Source organism: Aythya marila (genome assembly GCF_965140915.1).
Source record: "Aythya marila genome assembly, chromosome: 7".
Lineage (NCBI taxonomy): Eukaryota > Metazoa > Chordata > Aves > Anseriformes > Anatidae > Aythya > Aythya marila.
In genome coordinates, this window is record NC_139048.1 from 36059809 (window position 1) to 36080964 (window position 21156).

General features: G+C 41.9%; 1 protein-coding gene across 3 annotated transcripts; it reads left to right on the forward strand.

The window, feature by feature from the left end:
* Positions 1-482: 482 nt before the first annotated feature.
* Positions 483-20403, forward strand: SLC16A9 (solute carrier family 16 member 9). 3 transcript variants are annotated; one of them, XM_082765087.1, is made up of 7 exons: positions 483-629; positions 4255-4317; positions 5952-6180; positions 15305-15448; positions 16369-16464; positions 18313-19221; positions 19523-20403. In XM_082765087.1, the coding sequence occupies exons 3-7, from the start codon at positions 5985-5987 to the stop codon at positions 19699-19701; spliced, it is 1524 nt and encodes a 507-aa protein (XP_082621213.1). In that variant the 5' UTR covers positions 483-629; positions 4255-4317; positions 5952-5984; the 3' UTR covers positions 19702-20403. The 3 variants fall into 3 exon arrangements, with proteins under 3 accessions (XP_082621213.1, XP_082621212.1, XP_082621214.1); XM_082765086.1 differs by lacking the exon at positions 483-629 and adding an exon at positions 716-979; XM_082765088.1 differs by lacking the exon at positions 483-629 and adding an exon at positions 1919-2612.
* Positions 20404-21156: the final 753 nt, after the last annotated feature.

The following is a 21156-nucleotide window of genomic DNA, read 5'->3' on the forward strand; positions in this document are numbered from 1 at the left end:
ATTTGGCTGCCCTTTCTCCTGTGAGCTGCCCCCCCTTGGCTGAGGTCTTCTCCCTGCAAAGATGTCTTAGAGGAGACAGCAGTGGGTGTCGAGTTTATGTTGTACAGCTCTCACTCCTTCTAGGAGCAGGTAGCCTTGCTGGTTTCCTGACCATGAGGCACATTTACGCCCTTTCCAAGACACATTACGTTAATGAGCCTTTATAAACGGTGCACGGAGGCGGAAGGCTGGAGTGCAGCTCTAAAAGCGGCTGCAGCTTGGAGCACTGCAGGGCTGTGACCGCTTCCAGCAGCTTCGGCCTTCCAGCAAGCGCTGTGGGGCCGCCTCCCTTGCCACCTGCAGCCAGGGCCCGGGGCCCGTGAGGCGCGGGGGCTCCCGCCCGCCTCGGCCGCTCCTGAGGCGAGGCCGCCCGGGCCCTGCGCTCGGCGCGGCGGGGCCGGGGCCGGGCCTGGTGGCGGGGCAGCCCCCGGCGGCTCCTCCTCCCGCCGGGCTACAACCGGTTGGTGCCGGCACCGGCCGCGTCCCGCCCCGCCCCGCTCGGCTCCGCTCCGCCGCGCCGGGGATGCGGGGCTGCCCCGGCTCTCCGGGGGCGGCTCTCCGGGGGCGGCCCCCGCCGCCGCGGCGCGCAGGTAACCGGGGACGGCGCCGCCTCGGAGGCTCCGGGGGAGCGGCGGGGGCGGCCTGGCCCCCGGTTGGGTGCTGAGGGGGCTCCGTGGGGCGCCCTGCGGGGCACGGGCGTGAGGGGTGTCTGCGGCAGGTGCCCACGGGCGCGCCTCGCCCATGCCCTCAGCGCTGATGCCCTCAGCGCGTCGCCGAAGCAGCTCCGGGGCAGGAGGCGTCGCGTGGGGCTTGGCCCCCGGGGGCGTGGGAAGGGGCAAGGCGAGAGCCGGGGCCATAAAAGCGCCGCTGTCCCGCGGCACAGGGACTGGCTGAGGGGTGCAGACGGGTGGAGAGCAGACGCCGAGCGGAGCCCTTGCAGGTGGTGCACATCTTTGTGAGGGGCGCTGGGCTGGGCGGCGGGGGGCTGGTAGCAGCGCTGGCTGCCATCGGTATGGATGCTGCTGGTCTGGCAGGCAGTTGTGCTCGCAGCGAGGTTTTCCATCCCCTCTGGGGCCGTGAGGCGCTGAGGACAGGTAGGGCTGGTTCTGCTGAGCTGACGGATCCAGCCAGAGCTGGCTGCTCTGTGTGCTGCCCTGATGGATGCTCCTTTACGTGAGCGTACGCTGCGCAATGGGGAGAAGTTATGTGCTCAGGAAGTTTTGTGCTGGTGTTTTGTTTTAAACTCCGTGCTGCTTTTCTTACCGGGCAGAAATGGGAGGAAGCACTTATGTTGCTGAGCCTCCAGTGTAAGCTACAAGAGGACAGTGAGAAATTTTTAGACCTGAATGCTGACAACCGAGAGGGAAATATGTGTCCAGTGTAGAAATACTTAAAGACAAATATTTAAGCATGGGGAGCTGCTGTTGTTAGAAGATCAGTTAAAGTCCGATGTCATCAAGGTATAGGTGTGTCTTTTTCAGTGCCTTTACCACAGTGCCTATGCTTGCTGTCACAGCTGGATGTGTGCAGATGTGCAGCGGGTCTTGGCATGCACGCGTTAGGGGTAGCTGCAGTGTGCTGCTGCTGCTCTGACACCCTAGGCGTTCCTGACAGGTTAAGTGGAGCACAAACTTCACATGGTACTTGTGAGAATGCTGACTGAAGAATAAATGCAAAGGTTTGTGAAATCTAACGCACTTTACAATGGGAGATGTTACCATTCTGCCTGGTACTGTCTTAATTTGTACCAGTGCCTTGCAAAACTGGAAGAGCTGTTAATCACCCAGTGATTCTGCTGGCATCAGCTTTCCTTGCAGCCATGTGCTGCTCACAGAAACCAGCATACTTAGCGAGGCTCCAGTTGCACAAATAACAAACTGAAAACAATCGTTTTGCTACTTTCTTTCTCAAGATTCCCTTTGCCACAGATTAACACAAGTTTCTGTGCTGAGGGCTAATGCTTCGGTCATAATTGTGTTTTCTAAGCCAATTCTTTTTTGTGTGTGTGCTCATCTGTCATCTTTAAGCTAAATTTTAACATTTATAGAAAAAGAGCTTGGTGTTGTGATGAAGCTGATTATATAAAAGAAAGTGGTTACAGCATGACACCACCATGTTTCTGTGTTAAAACTGTTGCTCAGTTCTCTAGGGTTTTCTTTGTTTCTTTTTTTTTTTTTTTTTTTTTTTTTGTTGGTAGAGACTTCCATCAGACAGCTCTCTTTCTCTGATTCTTATTCGCTGTGAGTACAACTAATTGAAAAGCTTTTTCTAACCAAGCTTCAACTTACTGTTTAATTCGTTATGCTTTATTTCTCCATTTCTCTATTTTTGAAGTGCCTAGGTTTCCTGGAGTCTGAATCAACACCCTTAGGTTTTGTGAACAGTTAAGATTTGTGAAATGATTCCCACCTAAATCTTAAATCCACAGTTGTTTGTCTCTTCCCAGGATCACACAAGTCTTCCTTGTCCATTGAGCTCTCTTCTGTATGGGCTTCTGCTGCTTTATTTTTGATGTTTGTCCTCCTTCCAGCCAGAGACAGACAATAGTGAGAGGCACTTTGGATCCCTCCCAGGTAGATGCGCAGACTAGATGCACGTCCAGGCAGTGCTAGGAGTAACGATGGTTTAGTTCCTACTGCCAGCTCTTGTTTATCCTGTTAAATTTTTGTACTGCAACTTGTTACCTTCAGGGAAGTATTAAATAATGTAGCAATAAAAGGTACATGGATATCCACAGTCACAGTAACAGCTTGCTTGACTGGGACACCTTTAACAGTGTACCGTAGCAGAGGGCTCCGGGGTATGGGCTCCTCACACAGGGCTCTCATCTCGCATGCTGTCTTCGGGAGGACTTCATGCTTTTGGGAATGTTAGAAAATACACCTTGTTTTAGGTAGTTGGCACACAGCAATGTGAGCTAATGGGGCAGTCTGTGAGAGCAGGAAAGAAAAGCCAGGTCATGGTGGCTCATAAAAATAACTGGATCATTTTTTTACTTCAAGGACGATGTGTGTGGGGGAAGCTATGGTGATTTTTACTTTGTGCTTGACAGTTACAGTCTGTAAATGGCTTGAGCTGTTTAGAAAATAGAGCTATTTTTGCTATCTAAAAATCTGTTATTTTAGCTAAAAGTTGTGAAAGATAACTGCTGTGCAAAATAAGAGGCTTCAGGATGTAGAAGGTCAGCTCTTCTGCTGCCGTAACTTGACAGAGCTCTGTTAAAGTCGGTGAAGCTATGCAGACTTGCAGCAGATGAGGAACTGATCCAGATGTTTTTTAAGTCTATTAGAAAAGACTACAGGACCTCAGGCTATGAAGACTTTTTTCATCACCTGCCCTGCCCACCTTTCCCCACTGAATGTTTAGAATAGCAGAACTGAATCAAGGGTTAGGTCTGTGCCAAATTTTAGAGTGTCAATATAATGGAAATCAATATAACAGCTAGCATGTATTTGTCTTCTAAACATTACTTTTTAAACAAATAGAAGTTGGGATTATTCACTGTATTCTGTTATTTTAGTGGCTTTCTGAAAATGTCCTTGTTTTATCTCAGTGAAACTGTCTTTTCTTGAAGCTGTTACTTATTTCCACCACTTTTACTTCTGTCAGGGGCAAAACAAGCCAAGTGATAGGTATTTAGTGCAAGGAGAGGTGCATATGCCCACTCTTTTTGTGGCTAGATATGTGTAGTCTAAAAATCTTGTTTAGAGATGAAGGATCCCCTCATGATCCTCTTTTGTATAATTGTAAGGGTTATTTTTGTAGGAAAGTACCTATAAGCAGCTTTTTAACGCTTTGATGCCTTAAGGTATGTTGTGATATCTGTCAGCTGTCACCTTGGCACCTAATGTAATCAAGGGACAATTGCCAGACATTTGAAGAAGTAAATCAGAACTTAGATTTATAGCCAAAAGAAAACTTCGGAACATTTGTACCTGGAATACTGTCTCTTGAAGGACTGTCAGTATGTCAAAACCATAAATCTTTCCCCAGAGGACCTAGAACATGAAAATTTATTTCATGTTAGTAGGCTATGTTTTTGTTATTTTGGTGCTCAAGGCTGCTGTCAGCTTTTGATTAATTGAGGGAGGATCAGTATTTCTCCACTGAGGTAATTTGATAACGTGAGTACTTCTGAAGTTCCTTTGAAAAGATGCTTTTACTGTTGCAGTGATACTTCGGCTGAAAACTTGCTTTGCTGCTCTTTTTCTGCAGGTAGAGTTGCCACCTGAAGCTACATCTGTAGGGGGCTGAGGGACGCGTGGTGTGTCATCATCCGTAAGTATCTTCCCTCAGTGTATCGCTTAAGTGTATCTAGGAACTAGAACTGTCCTTTTTCATGTTTCTATAGCAATTATTCCTCAAAAATTTATACTGCATCTTTTTTCTTTTTTCTTTTTTTAAATTTTCCATGCAAAATCGCCTGTGTGGAGTATGGGCAGCGCAGCTTGAATTGAAGTTCTGTTGCTATCTTCTCATTTATACAATTGCTTTCATAAAGCAGTCACTTTTTTCCTTTCCACTGAAAAGTTGAAGAGCTCCCAGCTCGTCATAAACAGGCAGCAAGACTTGTTTGTTTTTCTGCTTTGTCTCCTGGGATCTCCCAGAGCAGAACTGTTACTGCAGCAGTCTTAATGCACACTCTGCAGTGTGCAAATGGTCCTTGAGAACATTTCATGAGAAAACTGGGTAAGATCTTATCTGTCTCTGTTCTACAGGATAAAGAAAATAAAATGGTTGAAAATCGCACATCTGGTTAGTTAGAGAGCCAGGAACAGAACATGGGTTTTGTGATCATCAGTTCAGCAGATTGCTCCCTAAGGAGAGGGAGGGCAGGTTAGTTTCATGCAAGGGAACTCACATATCTTTGGAGTCATCCAAACTCCAAAGTAGTTTAGCCTGGGAACTTCTGAATTCTTCACTAAAAGTTAGAGGTGCCAGTCTCTACATTCAGAAACTACTCTTGAGAAGGTGAGGACAGTCGGTTATTTAAAGTTGTAGATGAACTGATGATGGATCTTGCCATGAAGCAGAGAAGAAAGTACTTATGGAGGTGAAGAAGTGAGTGCCAGTTTGGTGAAGGTGGTGGTATGTGAAAACTGTGCAGAGGGCAGGTACTGTAACAGCTTGTAACAGATTTTTGTATGTGTGTTTAATACTGTCATGTCTTGCCATACAAGCCAGACCTGTGCACAGTTTTAGAACTCAATTAATTTACTTACTAACGTGTTCAAAGTGTTCTTGGAGGCATCACTCCTCTACATGTCACCTGGTCAACAGAGGGAAGTTCTGAACTGTTACTGCATCCGGAATGTCAGTAGTCGTCTTCTTAGCCTGCCCCCCCCCCAGAGTGTGCTATCTGGTTGCAAATGCATTGTGAAAACGCATAGTACTATGCTTGAAAATGGAATCCGAATTAAGTAGATATTTCGTTGTTGTTTTTCGACCTTGAAATAATATTTTTATACTTGTGATTTTTTTTCAGACCCGAATTATTTATTGGGGTTGTTTCATACTTGTAACTTTTCTTGTCCTTTGAGCCTATATTATACTTTGCTCAGGATGGTGGCGCAGCTGGTGGCCAAGTGCTTCTCTTGTTGCACTGTGCCATATAGTTTTTCGGCAGGTTTTCACACAAGCCTACTTAACACTCAGAAAACGAAATGTCCCCCCTTTCTGTAATACAGTGCTGATGTTTGTAGGACATACATCATAGTGCGAGAATAATGTGTGAAGCTGAAAAGGTAGAAGTACCAAATGGTAACTGATCTTTGTTGCTGCGTGCTGAATTTTTGATATTTCTTGAAGGTTGCTTGGCAATGTCTCGCTTGTACAGCTCACTTGTATTAGCAGACTTAGGTCAGTCACATTTCTAATGCCCTGTTCCGTCTGTCTGTTTTCTGTTTGCACAGGGTTCATCTGTACATCTACACTCGTCTGACAAGATGGTGTTTCGGAAACCACCCGATGGTGGCTGGGGCTGGGTGATTGTTGTCGTTTCCTTCTTTACTCAGTTCTTGTGTTACGGATCACCACTGGCTGTGGGAGTCTTGTATTTAGAATGGCTGGATGCTTTTGGAGAAGGGAAAGGCAAGACTGCTTGGGTTGGATCACTAGCAAATGGAATCGGATTGCTTGCCAGTAAGTATAGATAGATACAGTATTTATCTTAAAATGATATGATTCCTCTCTAATAGATGCTTTCATCTGTGTGTACTTTTGGAATAATATTAAAGACAGCTGCAAATGATGAAAGAGAATGAGGGACAGTGCATTTTTTGTTTTAGGCTAGGATAGGTAAGAACATTGCATTTATAGTTCCACTTCCACTATACATAAACCACAGCATAATGATAAAAGAACAATAAAAATGTTAACCTCAGAAAATTCAGAATAAGTGTATTTTAATAACATGGAAATACCAAACTGTGTCTGAAAAGCTGAATGGTAATTTTGTTGATGGGATTTTTCTTTTTTTTTTATTCAATGAGACTTTAAGTAACATTTATATTAGTATCTTTAAAAACAGAGCAAATTCCTATTCTGAAATGGCTCGAGTGCTCCAGGCAGGAAGTTCTGGCTGAATGTGAGAGGTCACTTCTTTAGAGTGAGGGTGACAGAGCACTGAAACAGGTTGCCAAGAGAGGTTGTGGAGTTCCCCTCTCTGGAGATATTCAAAACCCGCCTGGATGCCATCCTATGCAACGTGCTCAGGGTGATCCTGCTTGGCAGGGGGCTGGACTAGATCATCTTCAGAGGTCTCTTCCAACTGTAGCCATTCTGCAATTCTGTGGGGAAAAAAAAGTCAGTTAACAAACCAGTTACTCATTCTTCAGCCCTAGAAATAAAACCTCCAGTTAGGGTGGGTGAGGGTTCTTTTTCACTGTTTGTTTCAGGGGAAGAGAACTGCTTTTGAAGCCTGTAAAGTTATGGATAATGGTGGCATTAAATAAAACTTTACTGAAAGCTTTTCTTTAGTAAGACATTGTTACTTGATGAAGAGGAACAGCAGGAAAATTAAACACTGTAAAAGTCCATAGGTCCATTTTGCTGTTATTGTTTTAATATTGAGCCACGGGTATTTTACTGGGTAACATCACTAACTTCTGCTTTTCAAAGATTCACCATGGGAACTATTATCTTTTTGCTGAATGTGGACAAAAATTGCCTGTCAGCAGAGAAACTGCTGTGGGCAAAAGCAATTAAGTAACTTCAGAATTTGGTTCGGGATTCTGAGGCAATCTCTCCTTTAGAGAGGGTTGATGTTCATATCACGATACGGAACTGAATAAAGGCCACTGCTTTGCATGACTATAAAAGGCTAAATACTGGTGCCGCTTTCGTGTTGGGGATTTATATCACTAGGCAGAATAGAAATGGGCAAAGGCAGGTGAATCATTAACCACAAGAAGACTATATTCAGTCCCAAGGTGTAAGTGGGCTAAGGTCCGTAGACTGATCTTCTGTCATACATTTCTATTTTCATGCTTTAAGTGCCTTAACTCCCATTATGAAAGAATTAAGGCCTAAATAAACTTGAGTGAGAGAATGAAGTGGGGGGAATAAAAAGTCTAAACAAGATAGTTACTTTAGAAAAACTAGGCAGAAGGGGATTGCAAGAGAAAGGGTGAAGAAAAAATTTTTCTCTGGAGACCAGAAGTCTCTGGCTCACTCTCATAACAGCCTCAGTCCCTTTCCTCGTGTGTCAACACCATGGTGGATTCCAGATCTCTGAGTTCTCTCTGCCTTGCCTCTCTCAGTATTGTACTTTATAGCAAATGGAAACTTCTGTGACCAAATGATGCAAGTAAAAGATACTGTTGTAATTCACTTTGGTATGGAATGATCAAATTGCTTGAAATTTTGACAGAGGATTGGAGGAACACTGTCAGTGTGATTTAACTCTTTCAGTTTGGGGTTTGAGAGCCTAATAATTTGCAATATTAATTCAAAGAAAAGTACAGACAGGGCCTTTTAATTGCATTGATGTAATCAGAGTTGACTGAAAACAAAATATGTGTTCCCTGCTTTATCTTAAATGGAAGATTCCCCTCTCTTGCCAAGGTGGGATCTGACCTTAATGATAACTCTACTTGAATAACCTTGTTGGAGGGGCAGTGTAAGTATTACAATCTTTTCTTAAAACTAGAATGCTTTTGACAATTTATGATTTTGTGTCCTGCTGGTATACCACTGTGCTTCTGGAAAATTCCCCCAATACCCTTTACATAGTAATATTTAAAAGTTAACACTGTGAGACAGATATAAACACAGTAATTATGTTTCCTAGTTGATGTGGGCATACATAGCAGGAAATAATGGAAAAATCCTATTGCTTTCTCATGAAATCTTTTGTCTTGAGGGAGTGACTTCTAACTCTGGTAGTAAAAGCTGTTTATTGCAAATAAAGACTTCATGGAGGAAGTTTAGCAAGGACTAAAAGAGTGGAATTGATGTTCTTTAGTATGTGTCTATGAGAATGGGCAGAAGAATGGTTAACTTGCGAAGGAATGGACTACTGATACCATATCTTCTACTCCCTCTCTGTGGGAGGTCTGTTTCTCTTCCCATGTGGTGCAAGAAGGATGCATTAGTGGCAGTCTCTAAGAAGCTCATCAAAATGCTTTCATGTTGTGTTAAAAGTGACCTCAAAGACTGCAATTCTCTAAACGTTTTTTTATTGAAGAGCACTTCATTTAGGATCAGTTACTACTAGAGAGCACGTAAAAAGATACGGTTATTTAATTCTTTTTATTTCTACAAATGTCTCGATCATTTACTGTGTTAGAATTCAAAGGGCCGCAGTAGATCAGCCTTCTGAATTGCTTCAGGGAGCATTTTCAGCCTAGCTTGTGGAACATTCAGTCTCCTACAGATTGTTTTTCATGCAGTTTTCATAGCAAGTTTGTTTCAGACATAGTCACTAGTGTCAAGAACATGTGTTTTTAGTGCAAAAATATTGGTATAACACACTGCAAAGTTAGACCTTTTTCATGAATATGGAAAAGGAGAACTTGTTTGTGTTCTCATTTCGGCTATTGCATGTTTAGTATTGCAGGCCAGATGGGACCATTCTGTGTTGTAGCTTATGATGTTAAGTAGATGATCAGGCTAATTGAGCTTTTTTCTAAATTAGCATATTTTCATGTATGTGAAAAAGTGCAATCTACAATTTAGTAATTTAACAATCTCCCCAAGCAAGCTGATTTCATCAACAGAATTGCTTGTGTGAATTGCTTGCTAGTGACAGGACAGGTTTATCTCAAAGCCTTTCAGTAGTCCCTTTGCCTCTTACTGTTCCTGACTTCTGCTATTTCTTGTTCCTTTCCTTCTCCTTTATTTTTATTTTCAAGCGCCGATCTAGTTATTTGTAGACATATTTTCAAATATTGATACTTCTAAAGTGATCCATGTTGCATGCAGAAAAGATTGTAATTCTCATTTGAATTAGAAAGTGTTTGTTTAATGCATTCTTCATCTCTTACAACTTTACCTGGTAGTTAATTGCCTCCTTAAAAGTTATGTAATCTTATGATGGAAGTTGCTTGACTTTAATTTTCAGCTGAAGAACAAGTTTATCTTTAAGTGGTATATTTGAAGTGTCCCTGAGTAAGCATGGTGTGTGTCTGGAGACTGCAATCAAATTACTTGTAAGTGTTCTTTTAAGCCTACACCTTGATGCAGTCCCTTTGTCATCGATGCAACAGTCTTTTACTCTGTTAATTACCCTTAAGGCTCTTCTGTAAGCCTGCTCCACCTTTGCATCAACTTTCTGAAGCCGTGGGTGCCAGACTGGAAAAAGAATGGCATTGTGGTAGGTTTACAGCAACATGCATACAGGCAATAAGTTAATGTCTGTTTTCTTAAGGGAGATTTTTCTCGTTGATAGCACTGAAAAATACCTTAGATGGTGTCTGTAACAGTGGAAGGTAGGTCCAGTGGCTTTGCTAGATGTATCCTGTAATTTCACTGAAAAGAGGAATATGTCCTTATATGTCTTTATATGCCAGCTGGCAGTGAAAAACATTCGTGTATGTCTTTTCCCCTTCCCTCTGTAAACATAATCTTAAACATTTTTTTAAATAGTAGATGCTGGTGAGTCCTTTCACATTTGCTCTATTGGTATACTTTCTACAGTGTTTACTTCTGACTTGTGTGAGAGCTAAACTTAGACCGAGACATAGAAACCTAGCACAGCACCCTGTTTATTGAGATGAACTCCCTGCTAGCCTGGTGTTTGATTTCTGTCCTCTTGCAGTACAGACAGTGTGGCTAAAGCCTGTGTTCAGCCCCTGGCTGGAGAAGGGGATGGGACAGGGACCTGATTCCTTGCAGGGTGACTTGAGTCATCATCACTTTCTGTGATGTGACCTTACCATGTATTGAAAGGAATGTGCCTAAAAAAGAAAGAAAAGCAGCAGTGTCATTATGCAGGGCAGAGGTGAGACCTCATCTACGATATTAGCTATCATAGCACTGCTCAGGCTGTAGTAGATGTGGGAGATGGCTCCAGGGATGATGTAGGGCTTGTTATGTAGGAGGAAATTAAAAGAGCTTAGCATGTTTTCCCTGGTAAAACAGGCCAGAGGAGGATATTTATTATGTTCTTGAGGATAGCTTGTTTCTCCTGCACCAAGTGTTCTTAATCTTACATGCATTTGGAGCCTGAAATTAAATTAGAGCCATGTTATACTTGTTAAAAGCAAAACAGACAAAGACCTTGGCGCCTGGAATTGGCACCACAGCTGTTTATAGTAAGAGCTGATTTCACAGGATTTGGCATTGCAGGAGACACCGACAGTATGTGTCCCATTCCCACTTGCCTTTATTAATGGAGAAAGAACAAAGGCGAGGTTTTCTTGATAAATTAATGGGGTGTTTCTGCTGGCCTGAGGTATTTCATGTTAAATGTCCAAAAACGCTTAGTTCTGTGTTTCTAATCAATATTTGTACAACTGTGTAAAAGACCTTTGCGGCACCTGCAGACTTTTGGACAAAAATCTTGCATGTAGATAGCTCCCACTCAAAACTACAGAAGCTGTACGTAGTTCGGAGGGAGTGGAAATGTTTCCCAGATTCCTCGAAAGAGGAGCTCTGTTCATTTAATAATTTTATCACAAAAGAGCAATCTTTACGATGAGTTGAAAGGAGGGGGGGGGTCCTGGCTGGTGCGAAAGGTTTTTTCTGATTCTTATACAGACACTTGAAGGATATTACTTTTATTATGAACAAGTTTCAGCAATGCTTTTAATATGTAAAAATGTTCTTTTGTCATGTCCAGTGGATTTTACTGACAGTCTGTGAGCATTGCTTCTACTCTACCATTTCAATGGGGTAGGTAGGACAGATACCAAAGAGTAGGGTGGGTCAGATTGATGCAGGTGATAAGAAAAAGAACTGTTGTCCAGTATTGCTTGTTTAGGAAAAGGTTACGTGTGTGTATGAGGTGAAGGAGGGAGGACCCTAAATATGAGAGAGTGGGGAGGGAAAGTATTTGCTTGCCGATTTTTTTCTCTCCATGTAAGAAGATTGAGGAAGAGCATGTTAGCTCTTGATGCCTGTAAAAGAAAACAACTCTGTAGTGAAGCTGCAGACTGAAGCATCTGCTTTGGAAGGGTTGTGTCTGTAGAGGTCAGAAGATTGTGGCAGTTACAAAGTTCTTGTGTCAGCAGCAGATGGCTTGTTTTCACATCTCACAAAGGACTCAGTGTCACATCTGAGTCTCACTGAGGTTAAGGTCTTTTATTTATTCATAAAATCTTAATGAAAATATCAATGTACAATTGATTCCTCGAAGGAGTTGTCTCTCTTTGATCTTTCTACCTGAAGATCTATTGTAAGAGCCTGTCTGTTCTGCTGCTGCTCCTGGTTTTGTCCAGGGAGCTTCTGGGCCACTCGCCTGCATAAAATACAATTATCAGGCTGCTGAGCCTTGACAGGTTGCGTGCAGAAGAGCACTGGCTGCCCTTGTGCTGCCTTCAAAGTCTTTTAGAGCAATTCAGTTTTCCTCCTAGAGTTAGCTGCCATTCTGATAAACTGGGCTGGTTTCTTTTCTGATAGACTTTGGTCTAGTTTTTATGATGCATCATTTAGAAGAAAAAAAAAAACGGGGATTTTATTTGTCAAAGAGGTAAATATGTAGCATTGTCTTCAAACACTAGTCTAGTACCAGCGCTAACTCCTGGAGTTGCTTAGCAAACTGAAGAAACGCTGGCTTAAAAGCCATTTTCTGTGCTTCCTATTGAGGATTGCCATTGAGAGTCTATTTTCTGTTTAAGTTATGGTGGGAAATGCATTATCAGTGGAAGGATCTTTCTGAAATAGTTGACTAAATAAAAACCCTTTTGCTGCCTGAAAGGCTGTTTGCATCCGATTGTACATTGACTCTCACATTCTTGGGAATACCAGCGTCCACGTTGAACAAAATCCACAGGGCAGGAGTTCACAGAGGAAGTTGCAGTCCCACTCTGGGAAAGTTGGATGTTTGACCAGATTTAACTGCCTTTAGCCCATTGTGCTTGAATTGCTTCCTAGAGAATTACATGTTTGTGTACAGTAAACTCCTGTGCAAATACCATGGTAATAACCAAAGGTAGTGCGCCTGGTGAAAGCAGTGCCAGCTCTTTGGGAGACAGAAGGAATGTGGAGAGGCAGGAAAATGAAACAAAGATACTGGCTGTCATGGGGGGGCTCTTTTGTGACTTATTTTCTAGCAGTATGATGAGGGGAGTGTGAGAGTAGGGCCTAGTGTGGAGGGGAAGACGGAGCTGTTTTTCTTCTTGTCCTGGGGACGTATAATAACTGTTTCAATAGTTATTCTGGGGCTCCTTCTTATAAGCGGTGCCATTGCTGAGATGCCAAATCCCTTGCTGTGTGAGATGACACTTTAATTCTGAGTTTACTGGAGCAGGTTCTTTAGCTCTGTGCAGGTTGTTTTCCATGTGAGACCAAAAAGATCTCTTTGTACTTCCTATTCTCTTTTTGGGATTATTTTTCGTAATGGAGAGAAGCTGGAAGAATGTCTCCTTGGACCCTGTCAGGGATGCCTTTGATGGTGTTCCAGAGGAAAGTGCTCTTGTCAGGGTACGCAGATGTGTTCCTCAGCTCTGTGTCTGCCTTCCTCTGGCTGGAAGCTGGGAGGTCCTGCTTCACCTCAGATTTTCTGATAGCCACCAGTGCAATCGCTATTAGCACCACCACCGCAGGCTGGGCGGAGAGCTTCTCAAAGAAGAATGTGTCAAAATACAGATACTGTTTGTTTTAGCAGGGCAGTGGGTAAGAAATAAAGAGTAGAAAAGAGTGCAAATTCCTCTGCTTAATTGAATTCTGTTATCACCACCTAATGTTCTTTCAGTGTAGAAGGTTTTTGGTGTGTAATACAGATCCAATCCTTTGTTTATTTTTAAATTCTGCGGTTTTAAGAAATGTACCTATCTTAATCTGCCAGTTCTACTAATTAATTCTGAGAGTCAGCATCAATCTAATGCTCTCAGCTTTTGTTCTTGGCAAGTTACTCTGCCCAAGTTATTCTGGCCAGTTTTCATTCTCACAGCATGCTGGTGTTGAGAAGCAGCAAGTGCTTACATCTTTTTTCATCATTTCCAAAGTCCTTGTAAACCCAGCTTCCCCAGAAGACTTTCTTGTTTCTTCTTCAACTCTTGACTCTTGTCTGGGTAAGCCCTAATTCAAGCTCTCTTCTTTTTTAAGTTCCCTAAACAACTCTCACGCAGGGCAGAAGTTCTGACCTGCCTTCTATCTGAGGATTGTTTCACCTGCTAGCAAATCCATGCTTCTGCCTGCCAGAACTGCTTGTCCCATGGCTGGTAACCACGCAAACACCTTGTCTACATTCCCAGCTGCTTGCTTCTGTCTGTAAACCTAGGCAAGCACCGTCATCAGCTCCAACTGTTTTTGTTCACCTTATATCATCTCTCGGCTCAGCTCCCATCTGCCAGGAACCGGAGTTTTGTGTGAGTCAGGGAGGGCCAACCTGAACGAATGGCAGACTCCTGAACCACTGCTTTTGCAGATTGATCGTGGAGTGCCTTTACCTCGGTGTGAATGCAATACAAAGGTGGTGAGGGATTGTTGTTGTTGTTGTTCTATAAGTAATGTCATTTGTGCGTATATCTAACTTATAATTTAATGGCTGCCACGTTTAGGATTGTGGGACTAATAGCTAAGTCTATTTATGAATAGTTGGAACTGAAGGGTTTCAGAAGAGAATTTGTATTTTGCAAGCCAAGTCCTTTGCTGGTTACTTATTTATGCAGAACACCAAGCTTGCTTGCTACTTCAGACTAAAAGGCATATTCCAGGTCACACAACAGAAAATTAAATGCTTATTCTACAACTTCTGTGAGGGAAGAACTGATTCAGTACAAGCAGAATATGAACATTGCCTGCACTTTGTTCTTGTTTTGAAAAACTAACCAACCAAGAAATATTGGGGAATAAAGAGAGGGAGAAACCTCTTCCAAACGTCTTAAATATTGCTTTGGATATTCTCAATAAATACCTTTTTGGTTTCTGTATTTGTACAGTAAAAAGCGATACAGGGAAATAAGCAGTTATTTAATAAAATGCTGCCTGGGAAGTATTTAATTCCCCAGAAAATCAGGGAAGAGTACCGTTTGTCTTTATCTGGCATGTCAGCAGATATTTTCTCTATCTAAGCACCAGGTGGCATTGTTACTGTGATTATGATCAGAAGACATTATTTTCCATCTCACTTTTATAAATTTCATCTTATATCAAGATGACTACCAATACTGTCTTTTCTGAAATGCAGTTTTAAGTCTCTATGGAAAAAAAAAACGGCTTGACTAAAGCTTGCCTGAAGGTCTTATTTTTTTGGTACCTACAGATGAAGACACTTTTCAGAACCTTTGTCAAATCCTTAGGTTTGTGGGCACAGTGTTACAGGCTAAGTATGTGTATGTATCATCCTGTGTTTAAATAATGTTTTGTTCTCTCTTTTCTTCCCCACCCTGATACAATTTCATGTTCTTTTTTTCAGTTTCTCCTTGAGCAACGTATTTGCAGGCTTGATCATTTATGTTTTTATAACCTATCTTTTTAAGAATCATGTAAAAATGAGTATTCTTGATTGTTATTCTTGATTGTTATTTAATTATACATTTAAATAAGTATTACACAAAACATTTCCACAGTCTGAGTGTGCTTTTTTTTTTTTTTTTTTTTTTTTTTAAGTTCTTCCTGTTGCTGCTATTTACAATGAATGTTTTTCCTGCTTTTTCTCTAGGTCCTGTCTGCAGCATATGCGTATCATCTTTTGGAGCAAGACCAGTAGCAATCTTCAGTGGCTTTATGGTGGCTGGTGGCCTTATGATGAGTAGTTTTGCACCTAACATATACTTTCTGTATCTTTCATATGGGATTGTTGTTGGTAAGAAAGAGCTCCCTTTTATATAGACACTTAGTCTTTATCGTTCTTAGTCTTGCTTTACAAATCTGGAAGAGGAAGCTGATTCACATAGGCAGCTGTAGTCTGGGACTTCAGTTACAAAGGATTATTTTGATCTGGGGAAGGGTCACACAGGCAGCCTGTTGCCATGTGGTGAATGTTTGTCAGAATTCGAAAACAATTTGTCCTCTGTTGATGCAGTTGTTAGAGGTGGAAAGACTCAGGTTTTACCTAAGGGATAGACTCATGCAGTTCTTCAGTGGGCAGGAAGTGCTAATCTTAAAGGAATAAAATCTCTTCAGGAATTTTGTTATGTACTCATTCAAATTTGGTAAATTAGAGATAATTAAGGAGTGGTGTTGTTCTCCACATAACTGGATTGAACCTAATATGCTCAGGTATTAAGCATGAAAGTGCTGTTCTCCTGGCAGGGGGTGACCTATCTCTCTGCAGCAGAGGGCTGCTGTGGGTGGTTTATCAAATTGCAGATTAACTGTGTCAAGAATCCAGGCACCTCGCTGGCCAGCAGGACCCAGCAGGGCGTGCTGGCTTGGGCACGGTGCCATGCAGACGAAGCTGTACTGTTTGCCAGGGCCAGCCCCAGGACTGAAAGCCATTTAGCTGCTTCCACGTAGCACAGAACCTGAGCTGGTGAAATCCTCAAACCAAGCCAGCTCCATGTGGGTTCGGGAAATGGGACTGGCTGTGGGGAGAGAAGGGGGGGACAGTGCAGGCAGCCTCATGCCTCTGTCAGCGTGACCGGTGCTGAGCCAGATCTAAGGATATCTCTGTGTCTGGGGTACGCCGCTGTATCATATGGGGAGTAAGTGGGGGCATTCATTTCCCAGAGTATGCTGCATGTTTCATTGCATCCCAAATCTTTATCCCAAATCTTTCTCCAGGGCTTGGATGTGGCCTTTTGTATACTGCAACGGTTACCATCACTTGCCAATATTTTGACAAACGCAGAGGCCTTGCGCTTGGTCTGATTTCAACAGGTATGATTTTTAATTGTAGTTCTCTCCATCAAACCTTTCAGTGCTGACACAGCTACCATTACTCTGGCAACAGTAAAACAGAATATTATATTTTTCTGTTACTTCCCAAAGTACTTCTCAAGTCAAAACATAGTAGCAATGATCATGTAACAGCAGGCTTCACATAAAATAGTAACTACATTTATAGGTGTGTGGTGCAGGTTATCCATAACGATGAGGAAAGGACGTTCACCAAAATGAAAGCAGATTATAAATAGCTGGGGCTGTATGCCATGAGTAATGCCAAGGGAAACTTTCTATAGAGCTCTCTTCTCTCTCTTTGTACTTACACAAGATCACAGGTAAGAGAAAGTCTGGAGGTACAAGATATAAGTGCTGGGTTACTGTGATCTCACAAAACTCTGTCTGCTAAGGAGTAATTGAAGTTTGGGCTTTTTTTTCTTTTCTTTCTTTTCTTATTTTCCAATATAAAAGGAGTCTAATGTCTGAAATCTTCCAAAAGGTCATCCCAACTTTATGTCCATGCATGTTACAGGGATCCTAGAGGAATGAGCCTCTGATAATACAAGGGAAATCCTTTGAAGGATGCTAGACAGCCTTTCTCATCCTCTCTCTGGGTCTTTAGGTTGTGTGGTGTTGTCCTTTATACCAAAAGGAATTGCTAACTTAATGAACCAAGTCAGAATAGATAAAGAAGCACATTGTTCCACACCTGGCTTTCTGTGTTGTACAGTGTCTCTCCTCTGATCCCTTTTCTCACATAACTGTTATTAGAGAGAAGCTTGATCAATGTGGTCAATGTTGCAAAATATTAATGCCTGATCCACACCAGCATATTGAAGGGGAACCTCTACAGAAGCGTCCATTAGAATTGTTTTCATTGGCTTTTATTGGGTTTACAAGTGGTCTGCTGTAAGGCCTGATCTTATGGAGTCTTAGTTGATTTTAGTACCTCAAAGATAAAACAAGTCTGAACTTTACAAGTTTTTGTTGTGTTTTTAGCACTGAAGTATATGAATTGCTTTAATAAAATCTAGGGGCAGTCTTCAGAAAATCATTTCAAATTAAAGATTGTCTTTAATTTGACTTGTAAAACCAATGCTCTGTATTCGTGAGTGGAGATCCATTGACTTTTATTCCAATAGACTTCTGCTCGCCTCAGCCAAGAGCTTTTTCTTTACATTATTAGGATTGCATAAAATGCTTGTACCCATAGTAATTGCGTACCTTTCAATATTTTCTTCTGAATAGCCAAATTTTTCAAATGTGTGTTTGCATTTGGAGCCCCTGCGAGGCTTCAGAAATGCCTTTGGAGTAAATGCTCTTCTAAAATGTGAGCCACCCTCCCTAAACATCAAATAGTCACTTGCTGTTTGTAGGAGGGCGCTTGGTGAACCACTGGTCTGTTCTTGCCTTGGAGGAGGAAGGTGGCAGCAGTGAGGAGAAAGGGGAAAATAATCTTGGATGAAATTCTAACTGTGCTAACTCAAAATGGTACCTGAAGGAGTATATGGATGTATGTGCTTGGCAGAAGGATGGCTTCGTTGTTTTTGATGTTTTTTGTCAGACAGAAAATTTATCCTACTTGTTTCTGAAGTGTCTGCTAGTGTTAATCATTACAAATTGTTCAGATATTTTGAAAAGCTGTTTATTTTGGGCATACTCAATAAAGACGGTTGTGCATTCTCACAAAGGTGATAACACCAGTTTGTTAAATTGGGAAGAGGAGCACTAATGACTCAGCATTCCTGGGACTGTGTTTTGTAGTTGCTGAAATATGGGAAATTGTTATTAGTGAATGAAGTTCTCAGCTCTTCAGTTTAAAACGATCTTATTTTCATTTTATAGGCTCAAGTGTTGGACTCTTTATATATGCAGCACTGCAAAGAGAGCTTATTGACCTGTATGGACTGGATGGTTGTTTGCTAATAGTTGGTGCACTGTCTCTAAATATATTAGCATGTGGCAGCCTAATGAGACCATTGGAGTCATCAGATTCCCCTTCACCAGAAAAATCATGTGTAGACAAAGTCCCAGACCAATGTTTTGTTTACCATGAAAAAGAAAAGACTGTTGAAGAAAACATAAGCATCCTTGAAAAGGGCTGTATTGATGAGAAATGTGTGAACAATGTGCCTGATTTCAAACAAGATAACATTATAAATAAGAATGTATTAAGCTCAATAAATGTAAATGAGAAAGACACTTATAAAAAGAAAGTTGTGGAACAGACAAACTTCTGCAAGCAACTTGCCAAAAGAAAGTGGCAGCTCTATTTGAACTACTGGGAAGAAACCATTGTTCTTTTTAAGAACAAAGTATTTTCAGCTCTCTTTGTTGCCATCTTGCTCTTTGATATCGGTGGATTTCCTCCTTCCCTCCTCATGGAAGATGTAGCAAGAAGTGCAAACATTGATGAAGAAGACTATCATATGCCCCTTATTTCCATTATAGGCATTATGACTGCAGTTGGCAAACTTATTTTAGGAATACTGGCAGATTTTAAGTGGATTAACACTTTATATCTATATGTAATCACCTTACTAATGACAGGAGTGGCCTTGTTTGCAATTCCATTTGCCAAAAGTTACCTTACACTAGCAATGCTTTCGGGGATTTTGGGTTTTCTGACTGGGAACTGGTCAATTTTTCCATATGTAACAACGAAGACTGTGGGAATTGAGAAACTGACCCATGCGTATGGGATATTGATGTTCTTTGCTGGACTTGGGAATAGCCTCGGACCACCAATTGTAGGTAAGGTCAAGTTAGATATTTAAAAATTAACAGAAAGAACTGCCCACAGGCAAATTAATTCTGGTTGGTCCTAATTATGATGAAAAGATGAAAATCTTAAAAAATAAATCCTGTTTCTCCTGAACTGGGCAATCTGATTTTGTTCTGTTTTCATCTTTGATGAAAAGCACATTTTCATGTGTAAGTGGTCAAAGTGTGTATTAGATTTTGTCCTCTTTATTTAACGATGCTTTTCTAAGTCACGGTGCTGTGTTCAGTTTAACTCCCCATTGATGCTCTTTCCTTTTATTTTCACCCTCAGGTTGGTTTTATGATTGGACACAAGAGTATGACACTGCATTCTACTTCAGTGGCTTTTGTGTTTTACTGGGAGGATTTCTTCTGCTGTTGGCAGCACTACCCTGCTGGAATGCCTGTACCACACAGAGCTCAAAGCTGCCTCCAAACACTTACTCCTACAAAGTTGCATCTAGTGCTTAGGTGACGACTGGAAAACACTTCATGCTTTTTTTTTTTATATTATAGAGCAACGTATTTTAGTAATTTTCCACTTATTTATGAAGTCCAAAAATCCTCATCACTAGAAAAAATTCCATTGCTGGTTGGTGTTCCTTTTTTTCTTCTGTTTTTTCTTTTTTCTTTTTTTAAGAACAGTCTTATTTTGTCTACTATGCACTGTGTTTTCAGCCTTTATCTACTGTAATTTCCTTTTGCCTGTAATGGGTATATTCTGCTGTATTATCAGCTGTACTGTTTTTTATAAGGGTTGGGTGGTGTGGAGGGGTGAACACTTTGAAGCAAAAATGAAGGCCTGTTTCTTGTCCAAGAAGGCTGGCATTTATGTCACCTTTTATAGGTCTCCAAGTTGCACAATCAGACTTTACAAAACATTAATTTGCCTTATGAGAATGTAATGCTGTGGCAAGGTGCTTATAACATCATGTTTAGATTAACTTTTTGGACTTTTTAACGTTTCTCCAATTTACGATGAAGTGCCAATTGGAGAGGGGAAGAAGAGGGAGAACAAAACCAACCTTGTGTTGTATTACTTCGTGATGGAAGTAAAGATTCTTACTACCACTGCAACTAAGAACTGTTTATAAATATTGCACATTTTGTGAAGTCTGTTTATAACACTGTTGAACCAAAATCTTTTAAACCAAGGAATAAATATGATTGTTGAAACCACGTAAAGAAATGCTGACTCGGTTATGCAAGTTGAACATCTTTAGATTGGAGTTGGAGATATGCTCACAGAAGCCTGCAGGTGAGTGGTTCTAAGCAAGCTGCTGCAGTCTGGCAGTATGGGGTGCATCTCCCGCTGCACAGCTCCGGTTTAGTTGGTTGAACCTGCTGCGGAGACCTTGTGCTTAGTCACGGAGCTTTAAATTTGATTGAATTTGGACTTGATTGAAAAAGGTAAAATGTGATAACTATATATTCTTTGTTATTTTTTGAATTGATTTAGCAAGGAGAGAAGCAAGTAAAAGCAATCAAAAAAATGTGGTGAAGTGATAACAGAAGAGGTAAGGGACAAGCAGAGGTGGTGAGAGTTGGGACACTGGAACACCAAACAGACTCTGAGTGTGATCTCCTGAAGCTACTGCCCAGAAACTCCCTAGCTGCAGTCCAGCTCTGTGTGCCTGTGTTGTTTTTTCCCTCGAGTTTAGCCTGAAGCTCGAGGTTGGCATGACTGGGGGGATGCTGCGTGAGGTTGAAGTCTTTCCTGAGCAAGGCAGGTGATACGAGGCAGGATGGCTCAGCTAGGTCTGCCTTGCCCTGCAGGCCCAGGGCAGCAGCTGTTGCTTCGCTGCTGCTCCCACACTGAAGACATGCCTGGTTGCTCTCGTGCTGTAGTCATAGGAATCTCCTGTCCACTGGTAGCACATCCTGTGAGATTTGGCTTCTTGTTCTAGGCCTGAACCTTACTGGAAC

What these genes read in the sequence shown, in the direction of transcription:
- SLC16A9 (XM_082765087.1), top strand. Translation starts at nt 5,985, where the DNA reads ATGGTGTTTCGGAAACCACCCGATGGTGGCTGGGGCTGGGTGATTGTT. An exon ending in TGGAATCGGATTGCTTGCCA is followed by an intron (nt 6,181 to 15,304) that starts GTAAGTATAGAT and finishes CTTTTTCTCTAG; the next exon opens with GTCCTGTCTGCAGCATATGC. An exon ending in CCTCGGACCACCAATTGTAG is followed by an intron (nt 19,222 to 19,522) that starts GTAAGGTCAAGT and finishes TTTCACCCTCAG; the next exon opens with GTTGGTTTTATGATTGGACA.